The following is a 12,098-nucleotide window of genomic DNA, read 5'->3' on the forward strand; positions in this document are numbered from 1 at the left end:
CTTTCCAGCATCCCTGTTTCCCATTTCAGATGAGCAAGAGACAACCGGTGCTATTATCTACACTGTAGAACTAAAGAGGTACGGCGGCCCTCTGGGAATAACGATCTCCGGAACAGAGGAACCTTTCGATCCGATCATCATTTCAGGCCTGACCAAACGAGGGCTGGCTGAAAGGTGAGGTGCAAAGCAAAGACAACCCTGGCCTGCTGATAGTGGGGGGACACAACCCTGGAATAGCTGACTCATGCCCCCCTCTCCAACAGTCCCCCTTTCTGGAAAGGAGCGGCCCCTCCCCATAGCTCCCAGCTGTTCTTCCTGCCTCTCCCAACACTGTTAAACAGCTGCCTCTCCTTGACCCTTGCAGCTCAGCTGCCCTGCAGGGAGGGGGCCTGGCTGCACCATGTGACTGAGCAATCTGGAGGGGCAGGTGGCCCCACATGTCCCTCCCGAGGAACCCCAGCAGGGTGGAGGTTTACGGTGAAACTGGAGGGGGTCACGATGTATTGCAAAATTTAGAAAGAAGCAAAGGAAGGGATGTTTCTTTGGTCTAATGTGCTCTGAATGAGTGTCTAGTACACAGAGTCCCCAGGCCTAGCTTTGCAGAGGAAAGGTGCTATAGAGGTGCAAAGTATTATCATACCTACGTACACGTAATGCTCTCCACTCATGCCTCTGAGGGCCCCACACAGTGTTCACCTGGCAACCAGCCAGAGCATCATCCCTGAAATCCCGGCTGTGGTTCCATTTTAGTTCCACCTCCGCTTCTATTAGGAGTCTGCGCCGTCAGCTCGGGCTACCACCACCTCATCTAATCTGGGGAGCTGTTTCTGGAGATTCTGCCTAAACACAAGTGAGTGTGGTACCAGCACTCCCTGCTGCTAATGCCACCTGCTGAAGCTACAAATCCCAGAAGCCTTTACCACTGTCCCTGCTAGATTTCCATTATTTTGGTTCAAATGCTGGATCCAAATGTGAACGGATCTGCTCATTTTGTTGCTGTTTAGATCTAGATTTGGACAGCATTACAGTAGGTGTACTCTGAGACAATGTAAATACGGCTGTTATTTTGGTTCTAACAACCAGTAAGATGGAGGGGAGGGAGGACGACCTAAATAATTGGGGGGTTTCGAGGCTGCTCAGAATATAAACTGTTCCTTATGTAAATTTAAGGTGGAGTTGAATCACACTTTGTGTCTTAATTTCTTCTTTTTATGTTGGCGCATAGGTAAGCATCTTGCTGACTACTTTCTGTAGGATTGCAGAGCCCTCTTCTGCACGAAGGGTAGAGCTGCAGCAAGCATCAAAACATGTCTCTTAAGGCTCCTAAGTTAGGGAGGTGCTAGAGGCTGGCATAATTCAAAACCGTGCACCCCAGATCTGAACTTGGTTCATCTTTCTTTCTGTGCTGGATTCTCTCCTGCAGCTGGGTTTTTAGAGGAAATCTGCACATAAATTCTCCACTTGCCTCTGACGTTCATTTTCACTTGGCAGGTACCAGCTAAATGTTTCCAACACTGTGCTTCGTTTTGTACAGAAGGCAGATCAATTGTGTGCTCTGGGAAAGAAGGAGAGAGAGAGAGAGATGTGGAATTAAATTGCAATATCCAAAGGCTTTATCTATCTCTTGATTTAATTTGTTTTATTTTAGGATTTTATGCAGCCGCCTGTCATCGTAGTAGCTGTGCGTCTTCCATGTAAAATGAGGATCAGTAGCAAAGTCCTCAGTGGACCTGGTGGACTCTGGCATTTTTCTCCTTTTTCAGGCGAAAAACTCTGCATTGTTTTTGGAAGCTAGACCGTTCTGCACAGCATAAAGTAGTGTTGATATGAGAAGGTGGAATACTGTTGGGATCAGCACATAGTGATCTTATACCCATAATGCTTTCTATTCCCTTGTACAGCATTCCTGGCTGTTCCCCTCTTTCCTCGGAGATGTGCACAGCTGGTTGGTCAAGAACTGTATGTGTCACAGGGCAGGCAAGGGCTGCAGTGATATTGAATTCTGATTGGTGCTGGCACAGAGCAAGAAATAAAACCTTTGAGGGGAGCAATGGAGTCGTTTAGTGTGTGTACTGTAGCAGTCTAACGAAGAAATGCCTGTCCATAGCAGCAGCATAGATATAAAATAGAAAAGTCACAGCAGGGACTTCTCTGTGTAACCTTGGCTTCCTTTCAGGAATGATTGGGATGAAGTCTGCCAGGAGGGTAGGGTGAATATTGTTCTAAGATGCTGTTCCCAAAACGATAGAGGGGCTAGGAAGTTAAGAGCGGGGGTGGGGGGGAGGCATTGCCAGTTCACATCTCGGGGGGGCTGGCAGGGAGAGGGAGGATGGGAACAGCTAATCCCAAGCATCTTGTTCTGCCCCCTCTCCCAGCAGCCAGCAATCCTCCTTCCCTTCCGCCTTTGCACGATGCCTCTTGGAAATGAGGCGGGCCCCCAGAGCCGAGCCGGGTCCCTATGTCTACACCATCGGCTTCTAGAGAATTCAGAGCTAAACCCAATCCCAAGCCTATGTACAGCTTTTGCAGGAGCACAGCATGCTGCTCAGGAGACATCACAATGTGCAGTGGATGTGTTTCCTATTATCACAATGGAGATGTTCTGGCTGATTCGCCCCGTAGTGGGACTGCAGCTGCTACTGATTTCTGGATAATGGGGAAGGCAGAGTGTCCTCTAGGATCTGCCACGTGTATGTCATACTGGGCGACCGACTGTCTGGCTGGGCTTAGAAGGCTCCGATTCAAGTGACTAGTTTTATGTCAACCTTGAGTATTTTTATGTTGCAAACATCTGATCTGGTGTAAACCTACAGAGGAGGATTCAGGTTAACGGGGTCATTGTGAAGCAACAGCTGTCTCCCACCATTAATCCTTATGCTCATTTGCACAGCTGCACTACCCAAGGGCAACCACAATCTGTGGGAATGCAAAGCTTTCTCCCCACCCCTAAACTCACATACTGGTGAACGCTTATGTCAGGTCAGCACTGCTTGGGTGAGATCCTGGCCAGGGTTTAAATCGGTCACCAGGAAGTGTCGTGTGTCTCACTGCCCGAATTTTCAGGTTTGGATGGGCTCTTTGAATACCCTCCGGTGGAGTGCAAAACTGCCTTGCCTCAGATCCACATCAGACCCCTGCTGGAGCCAGGACCCTATCACTGCAAACCAATCCTTTGTGTCTTGGTTCTGGCAGAAGATGTGTCTATCGTGTTGTCAGCAGAAACTCTTTAGACTGTTTTGCACTGGAGCAGCATTAAAGGAAAGGGTAGCATGATTCAAAATAAATAGGGAGATATGAGACAGGTATCGGGACCTACGTGCTCTCTGGTTAACAAGGGGTTAACTCCAGCTCAGCTTCCCTCTCCCTTGCAGAAGTGTTTATGGCACAGGCTAGATCAGTGACTGCTTAGGAGGAAAGCCTCTGTCTCCATACCCAGGGTAGTCTGAATGGCTTGGTTTACTTTTCCTAATACTTGAGGAAAAGACCTTGCTAACTGTGACTTTTTTTTCTTTCTTCTGCTGAGTCATTTAACCAATTTATACACAGTTACGTTACTCAGGTTATTTCTAGCTAGGCTGCTTTATGGTGTGGGACGGAGGGGAGAATTTGGTCCCATTCATGGTTCAGTGATTGATTTCATTGCTAGGAGAGGTGGTTTCTAAGTGTTAGAACTACTGTAGCAAGTTAAGCATCTTCTGTAATGTGCTACCATTTAAAATATTTTTTAAAAAAAAATTCAGCTGTGTAGATGAAACTTTAAGGCAGATACTCCAGATCCAGTTTGAATCGATAATTTACTTGAATGACTTCAATTTTTCCCCAAGGGTTTTTCAGTGGAAATTGAGTGGAACTACAGGGACATCTAGTGGCCAGTTAGAGAAATAGTGTACTTCAGCTGAAAAATCTTACCCAAAATATGGCTTAATTTTGCAACTTTGCAACTGTAAAATAGATTTTTAAAACTGACAGGTGGTGGTTTTCGACTTTCATTTGTCTTCGCTGTAACAGCATGTGATTTTAAAGGAGTAGATAAGTATCTGCTTTTGTCAGTAGCTGGCAAAGTGCAAAAAGCTTGTATTTAGAGGAACTGCAGTCAAATGTAATTTACTAAATGAATGAAAGTGACCTAGCTGAGAACTCCAGTTCTGACAGAAAGGTGTGATGTTCCAGACTTGCACTCTTTCTGATTCAGTCATGAGTTTCCCATGATATAGCCAAAAATTGTGGAACTTCTGGGGAAAGAAGCTTCTCCTTTTGACTTTTATCATTAGGGAGCATTAACATTGGTACCATAAGTAAGATCCAACAAGCACCTAGATCTTCCCTCCCAGTTGCCAGTCGTTGGGGTGAGTCTATTGTTGCATTTCCAGGTTACCAGAGCTGCCAGCCAGCACAACAATCTGTGGCAGATGCGAAGTGAATGTGTGTCACTGTTGTAGATTAGTAATGCAATAATTGAGCAATAAAGAGTGAAACTTGGCATGATTCAATATTGCTTCCACATCGTATAATCAACAAGCTGAAGCCAACTGTAGCCATTCCTCAAGTCTGAAAACTTGGATCGCAGAAGTTAACCATGGAAAAACTTTTAGGGCTGTAACCAAATGTCTTCTAGTAGAAGCTCGGCAGTGTGGTCCTCACTCATCTAAGTACATGTGCATAAGTCCTTTTTGTTTAGTCACCTGCTTTGCTGAATCAAGGCTGGTAACTCAGCGAGCCAAGCAAAACAGTTTGCATATATGTTGGTTTGAATTTTTAAAGTAATTTACGTTGTCTTTGGTTTTGCCCCCTCCTGTGTTCTTTCCATGAATGTGGAAACAAATGTTAAAGTTGCATGCATGAGTATTCACAGAAATCTCACACTGGAATCGTTGTGTGCTTTTCATATACATTTGACTTAGTTATAGGAGCTGCCAATTTTAAAAAGCTGAACTTCATTTGCACTCTTACAGATTCACAGCTATTATGGTGACTGGGACATTATATAGAGAGATTCCTAGTGATGTTTGATTTAGTATTCTGCTGCCATCCATAATATGATAAAAAGAAAAGGAGGACTTGTGGCACCTTAGAGACTAACCAATTTATTTGAGCATAAGCTTTTGTGAGCTACAGCTGGAGCTCACGAAAGCTTATGCTCAAATAAATTGGTTAGTCTCTAAGGTGCCACAAGTCCTCCTTTTCTTTTTGCAAATACAGACTAACATGGCTGCTACTCTGAAACCATAATATGATAGACACTATCCACATGTACAAGAAGACCCTATCCCTGCTCTTATAAAGTACTGAAGGCTAGTTCGCCATTATTTTAAAGCAATCTGTTAACGGCCCTTATATTAGGGAAGACAGCAGCCTTCCTCAAAGTTTCTAACTTTGTGTCTTTCCTCTTTAGGACTGGAGCAATCCATGTGGGAGACCGGATATTAGCTATTAATAATGTGAGTCTCAAGGGCAAACCACTCAGTGAAGCCATCCACCTACTCCAAATGGCTGGAGAGACTGTAACGCTGAAGATCAAGAAACAAACCGAAAGTAAGGGCAGAAGCCTTTGCAACCTTTTTGTCCAAAGTCTACAGCTACAGTAGAAATGAGGTTGGCCTCATGGTGTAGCAGGTCGTGTTCTGCAATGCTATAGGAGAATCTGGATTTAATTCCTCACCCTGGTGTTCTGCAACCTGGTTGTCTAGGGGTAAAATATGCTGCAGAGCCCATATATCCAGATCTGAAAAGGAAGACCTGGGGGGAAATTTGGGGGAAAATCATGACTAAAAGTAAAATATTTATTTTAAAAAAAATTATATATAAAGGGACACAATCAGCAATAATAATCGCATCTCGGTCTGCAAATGTGTAACTTGCTGCCATTCCAAGTAACACCTAAATTGACTAGAGGTGGAAAGAGATTAGATGGAAAATGTATAATTAGTTAAAATGTACTTTTCGAGACAGCACTTTGTGTGTCAGTGGTTTCACAGGTTTCCCCATCTGTGTGCATGTCTCGCACAGCAAAAGGGAGAGCGGAGAGAAATCTTTTTAAAATAAAAAATGTGATTTTTATAAAGCTACAAAAATTATCTGGTGTAGTTCCTGGAAAAACTACCTTTAACTCTTCCTTTTGAAACAGACTTGGTTTCACACTGGTTGTTATCCTTTTAAAAGCCTCGCCTAGCTTGTGGTCCTAAGATCTTCAAAGCTCCCTTCTTTTTGTATTCGAATTCCGCACCCCACCCCCCACCTACTTACCTCTGTGCAGCTTTGAAGTCATTCCACTCTGATGTAGCATCAAAGAAGGAGGAGGCATATCTCGGACAGACAGGTCATTTTTAAAATTGATTATCTTGTCCCTGCTAAAAAATATTAATCTGGGTAAGTTTTAAAAGTATTTTCTTCTCCAGGGCCCCTGCCAAATGCAAACCACACGAAACTCCTCCCATCAATTTCCAAAAAGATTGTGACCAGTCTCTAATCCCTCCTTCCCCTTCCCACATTATGTATTGCCTTTTTATTGTGCTTTTGCACTTTCTAGGGCTGGCAGGGGCCAGATGTGGAAGTGCCGTGGGAGAGACAGTTTCTTCCTGTTCTACTTAATAGCAGGAAACACCAGAAACTCTTCCAGGAAAGCCTATTCCAGTCTAGATTTGAAAGTCCAAGAGGTTTGACAAAATAATAAAAGTACCTTGCTCTTACTTAGCTCTTCTCTGTAGATTTTAAAGTGCTTTACAAAGGAGATCAGTATCATCATTCCCATTTTACAGATGGGGAAAACTGAGGCATAGGGACAGCTGTGGCTTGTCCAAGGTCAGCCTGCAAAATAGTGGCAGATCTGGTAATTTAATCCAGGTGTCCCAAGTCCCAGTCCAGCATCAATCTGCTAGGCCAAACTTCTAGGGCCTTCTCCAAAACAAACCTTTTGCCAATGATGCTCTGTGGGTGCTTTCTCTGTAGGTCACTGAAATAGTTGAAGAAATGCCAAATTGTGATCAGAAAAGTGGCTTCACATTAATCATTCTAAGTATAAAGGCTGTGTAATTGAAATCTCAAGGTAATCTTAGGTTAATCATAGCAAGCAATCCTTTTATTGCTTGGGATGCAGGGATTTTTAAGGCTAATAAACTTTGCTTGGCAAAATAGTCCTCTGTCCTCATTCGACAGACAGTGCTGATGCACTGAGGGTAAAATGTTGGGGATAGAAGGCAAAGGTGGTGGGGCCAAAAAACTGAGATGTTCAGTAAAGTTAAATCATGACACAAAGAAACTGATTCCATCAGTAGCTTCTGCTAAAAAGGGGGAATAATCTAATGGTAATAGGGCCTGTTATCTCTAAAATAATATAAAGAGAGGGGCCTGCCTGAGCTGTGACATTCAGATCCTGATCCAAGTTACAATTTCCTCAAGCCCTCTCCTCTGAGGGGGGATGGTTCATTTGAATTTAAATAAACTCATATTCACCTTCCAACATGTTATTACTTTAACCAGATGGCTTAGGGTCCTGTCCACATTGCGTTTGTATCCCCATGGGATAACCTTGCTAAAATGGTTTCAAACACAGTGAAGCCACCCGTTGTGTCCAAATAGCAGATCACATGCTAGACCACTGTTCAAACACAGTTTGGGTCCTGTCCATGCTGGCAAACCATGTTAGAAACTGTTTGCACTGAAGCTGTGTCTAATCTAAGTAACGTGGGGGTAAGGAAGAAGTCCCTGAGCCCTTCCAGATAGGGAATATTCTTATCTGAGGTGAATCTGATCAGTGATGATGTGTGTAGAAAGCCTCCAGAACAGGGGTGGGCAAACTTTTTGGCCCAAGGGCCACATGTGGGTAGGGAAATTTTATGCAGGGCCATGAAAGTAGGGCTGGGGCAGGGGGTTGGGGTGCAGCAGGGGGCTCAGGGCAGGGGGTTGTGGTGTGGGGTGCAGGAGTGGTTTGGGGTGCAGGCTCTGGTCCGGCACAGCTTACCTTGAGCAGCTCCGCGTGGCAGTGGTGAGCAGCGGGGCTAAGGCAGGCTCCCTGCCTTCCCTGGCCCCATGCCACTTGCAGAAGTGGCCAGCATGTCCGGCAGTGGCTCCTGGGGTGGGGTGGGGCAGACGGCTCCACCGCGCACTGCCCTCACTTGTGGGTACCACCCCTGAAGCTCCCATTGGCCACAGTTCCCCATTCCCAGCCAATGGGAGCTGCAGGGGGTGGTGCCAGCAGGCAAGGGCAAGGCACAGAGCCCTCTGCCTCCCTTCCCCCAGGGGCCACAGGGATGTGGTGTCAGCCGCTTCTGGAAGCGGTGCAGGGCCAGGGCAAGCAGGGAGCCTGCCTTAGCCCCCTGCTGCGCCATGGGGCTGGCAATCCCACGGGCCAGATTGAAAGCCCTGATGGGTTGGATCTGGCCTGCGAGCCATAGTTTGCCATCCCCTGCTCCAGAAGGAGGAAGGGGTGGATTTGGGGATTTAGCGTAGCTCTCAAGTCTCTGCATTCTGGAATTAAAAAAAAAATCCCAGTGATTAGTTTATTATGTACAACATGTATATGAGAACATGCACAACATAAAAAGATGGCCAGTTGTTTAGGGCTCTGTGAGAGCAGTCATTGTAAGGCCATATGTATGGAGACATTCTAACTGTCCAATAGTAGTCTCCCTTTTCAGATACAGATGTTCCAAAGAGCTTTCTCAGAAGATTTGCAGGGCCAAAAATCTACTCTTAATACCAGTTGACCACCTGGTGGTGAAGTTTAGTGTGTTTTAGCAAAATATAAAGGTTGCAGTTAAGAGTGATGGTTCCTTTCATAGGAGGCCTGTTTTTCCAAGAAGTGGATATTTCTGCTCTGGCTTGTTCAAATATCTGAGCATACACCTCTCTCTGACGTTTGCCCACCACCTTTGTAAATATGTTTATCTGAGCAGGTCTTCAGTTTCTGATGGTCTTTGTCAAGTAACATGCGTCCCACCTATACTCAATAAAATGCCTAAGAACAAGTGACATGTTTTGGTTCCAGGGTCTTATCCCAAGAAGTCGGGGAGTATGAATGAAGTGAGTGACCCAGAAGATGAACTGACTGACTCTCAGAAAACTAGCAAACTCTCTGAGATTTACTCCACCACCATCCCCAGCGTGGACAGCGCTATGGAATCCTGGGATGGTTCGGGCATTGACGCAGGCTATGGAAGCCAAGGTGAGTCTGGGTCTCTTTACTGTAGATGTGGGAGCCAAACTGGATATAATGAGAGCTGCCCCAAACTCAGACTGAGCCTGATCCTCTTGCATGATTTCCTGGCTGCAGTGGGGCACTGAATTGCTGAAATACCATGGACAGCATTGTTCTTGTGGTATTTTCAGCCTGATGTAAAGCAAGATTTTCAGGACAATTCTGAGCAGAGGCTGAAGAGCCACCAACATTTGGGTACTTATCTGAGCAAGTTCTTGCTGCCATTTCTAGTTCTACTATTGTTGTTTTGCACGTATGGTGCCTTTAGCCTGAGAATCTCAAAGCCCTTTACAAAGATAGATAAATATTATCCCCGTTTTATAGATGGGGAAAACTAAGGCCAGTAGAGGTTCTGACTTGCTCAGGATCACACAGTGGGTCAATGATAGAATTGGGGATAGAACTCAAGTCTGTTGACACCCAACCACTTTCTTTAGCTTCTGGATTATGCCACTTTAAATAGCTTTTGCACCTGATGCTTGGGGTTTTTTTCATCCATTCAAAATATTATCTGTTTTAGCCAGTAGCATGGAAGGTTGCTTGAAATCTATAAGCCCTTTGTGTAATTAGTAGCACTTGGGTTCACCACGCACTGAATACCTTGTTCAATGAAGTATGAATATTGCTTCGGCTCTTTCTAACCTCTGCAGATATGTCACTTTATATCTGCATTAGGGATAATGAAACCAATAAATTAGAATCTCTCCCTAATCACTGGGGGAAAGGACTTAATGAAACCATTGCATAACAGCAAAAGATACTGCAGAGTAAAGCAATACGGTTGGCTCTCACAAACACGAAAGGAGAGACTCACTATCTAGAGGAGATGGAGCCATAGGCAAAAAGCAGCTTGGCTAAAAGGGATTTTCTTGTATTTTCTGTTTATTGCATTACGCTTCATCGCATTATACCGACACTGGCTGAAGTGAGTGTGGAATGGACAGAAGGTTGCTAAGAAGTAGACTCATCTGTCTGGCGGGCAGAAGCATTGAGTAGCAATAGTGAAGAACCTGTCCTCAGCCACTGCAGGGCCAGAAGTGTTGCTGATGCCATGGTGTGTGTGGGTAGGGTTAACAGGGCTGGTTGTGAAGCCCATTCAGCAAAATAAGAGCACAGGGTCAGATTAAATAAATGTACCTCGTGTTCCATTTGTACCTACCATTCACAGCTGTTAACTCAACAAAATAGCTCTGTCGTATGAAGGATTTGGGTGAGGCTGTTGCACTAGACTGTGTCATGAACATACCACCAGGGGGCTCCAGTGCAGTAGGATTTTTATGTTGGATTTCCCAGGAGAAAAGCCTGAGAAACACTTGTGCTTATGGGACTGAATGGAAGGAGAGAGCTCAGGAACACCCAGGTTGACAGCCAGATATATTGCTGTATTCTGGCCCTAATGCACCGGGGGGAATTTGACTCGTAGCACCATAGAGGTTTGGGCAAAGCGACCATGATGTTCTTCTGACCCAGGAAATGGCGGCTGCTCTCAGCTTTTGTGAGCTGCTGGCAAGTATTTTCTGGGGCACTCTCTCCGGAACATTTTAACCTTTAAGCACAGAGAACACTCGGCTAAGGAAAATAATGGATCTTGGCATTTTCACAGGAATTACTGGCATTGTCCCTCAGCATTTCCATTGCTCTTGGCTGTCCAGGAGGTCAAATCTCCTTTAATTATGTGTTGCTCCGCTACCTCTTCCTGTTGATTTGGCAAAGCCTGTATGGCAGCGTGCAACTTTTCTTGGAAAGGCTGCTAGAGTTTCTCTGAAAAACGCACTGAATAGGCCGGGGAGTGAGGAAGGTGGGGAGGGGTTGCAAGTGAGTTTATTTCCTTTGCCGACAGCACCTAAATTACCAATGAATGCTCTGTTTGGAAAAGTCGCTGTCTATACTGCTTCATCCCCCTGAGACCTACAGTTTCTTGCTGCTCCGGGGCGATCAAATCTTTGCATCTCAAATGGCTTGGTACGTGAAGAATTATTCTTAGTGTACGGAATAGGGGAAGCTTGTATATTTCCATCTTTACTATGTGAAGGGGAAGGAGGAGTTAATCGTATATAGGATCAGTGGGGCTTTAATCATAGAATCACAGAATATCAGGGTTGGAAGGGACCTCAGGAGGTCATCTAGTCCAACCCCCTGCTCAAAGCAGGACCAATCCCCAATTTTTGCCCCAGATCCCTAAATGGCCCCCTACAAGGATTGAACTCACAACCCTGGGCTCAAACCACTGAGCTATGTGCACATAGGGGCTATACTGCTTTGTACTAGCTATGAACCAGTTTCTCTTGCTGCTCTTTGGGCACATGTGTATATTTTAGTTAGATACACTTCTTCATGTCTCCTCCAGATAAATTGCAGTCCCTGAGCCTGTAGTGAACTGTTCACAGGCACAGGGGCCTGTACTGGGGCACTCCTTGCCGGATCAAGGTCTAAGGGTATGTCCAAACTACAGCTTCTATAGCAGCATAGCTCTGGTGGTGCAGCTGTGCCACTGTAGTGCCATAAAAGTAGATGTTTCCTACATGGACAGAAGAGGTTTTTCCATTGAGGTAGTTAATCTACCTCTCTGAGAGGCAGTAGCTAGGTCTACAGAAGAGTTCTTCCATCTGTGGTGCTCCTCAGGGGTAGGAAGCACCTCACCATCACCTGCCTTGAGCGTGAAACTGTCTTGTCTGTGCCTGCTGTGGACCAGCTTCCTGAAACCAACAGCCTCGGGCAGCACAAGCTCTGCCTGCCAGGTTGTCTGCAGGTAGCAATAGGTGCACTCCAACTCCCGACTATTCCAAGCATTCCCTGCAGAGTCCAGGCGCTCCTCTGTCCATGGACACTCACAGAACGATCAAGCCCGCAGTATGCACCAGCTTGTAAGACTCAACTCCAGAGCATCACTTGGCTTAACACCACA

The 12,098-nt window shown here is 45.5% G+C and overlaps 1 protein-coding gene across 5 annotated transcripts in view; it reads left to right on the plus strand.

Annotated features, from left to right (window-relative positions):
• GRIP2 (glutamate receptor interacting protein 2) overlaps positions 1-12,098 on the plus strand; it is a 479,198-nt gene that overhangs the window by 449,513 nt on the left and 17,587 nt on the right. For all 5 annotated transcript variants that reach the window (XM_084633196.1, XM_084633197.1, XM_084633198.1 and 2 more), the window contains 3 exons: positions 30-174; positions 5,393-5,532; positions 8,984-9,160. In XM_084633196.1, coding sequence (XP_084489322.1) covers positions 30-174; positions 5,393-5,532; positions 8,984-9,160 — 462 coding nt within the window. The remainder of the gene's footprint in view (positions 1-29; positions 175-5,392; positions 5,533-8,983; positions 9,161-12,098) is intronic.

This window comes from Lepidochelys olivacea, assembly GCF_965140295.1.
Source record: "Lepidochelys olivacea isolate rLepOli2 genome assembly, chromosome: 7".
Lineage (NCBI taxonomy): Eukaryota > Metazoa > Chordata > Testudines > Cheloniidae > Lepidochelys > Lepidochelys olivacea.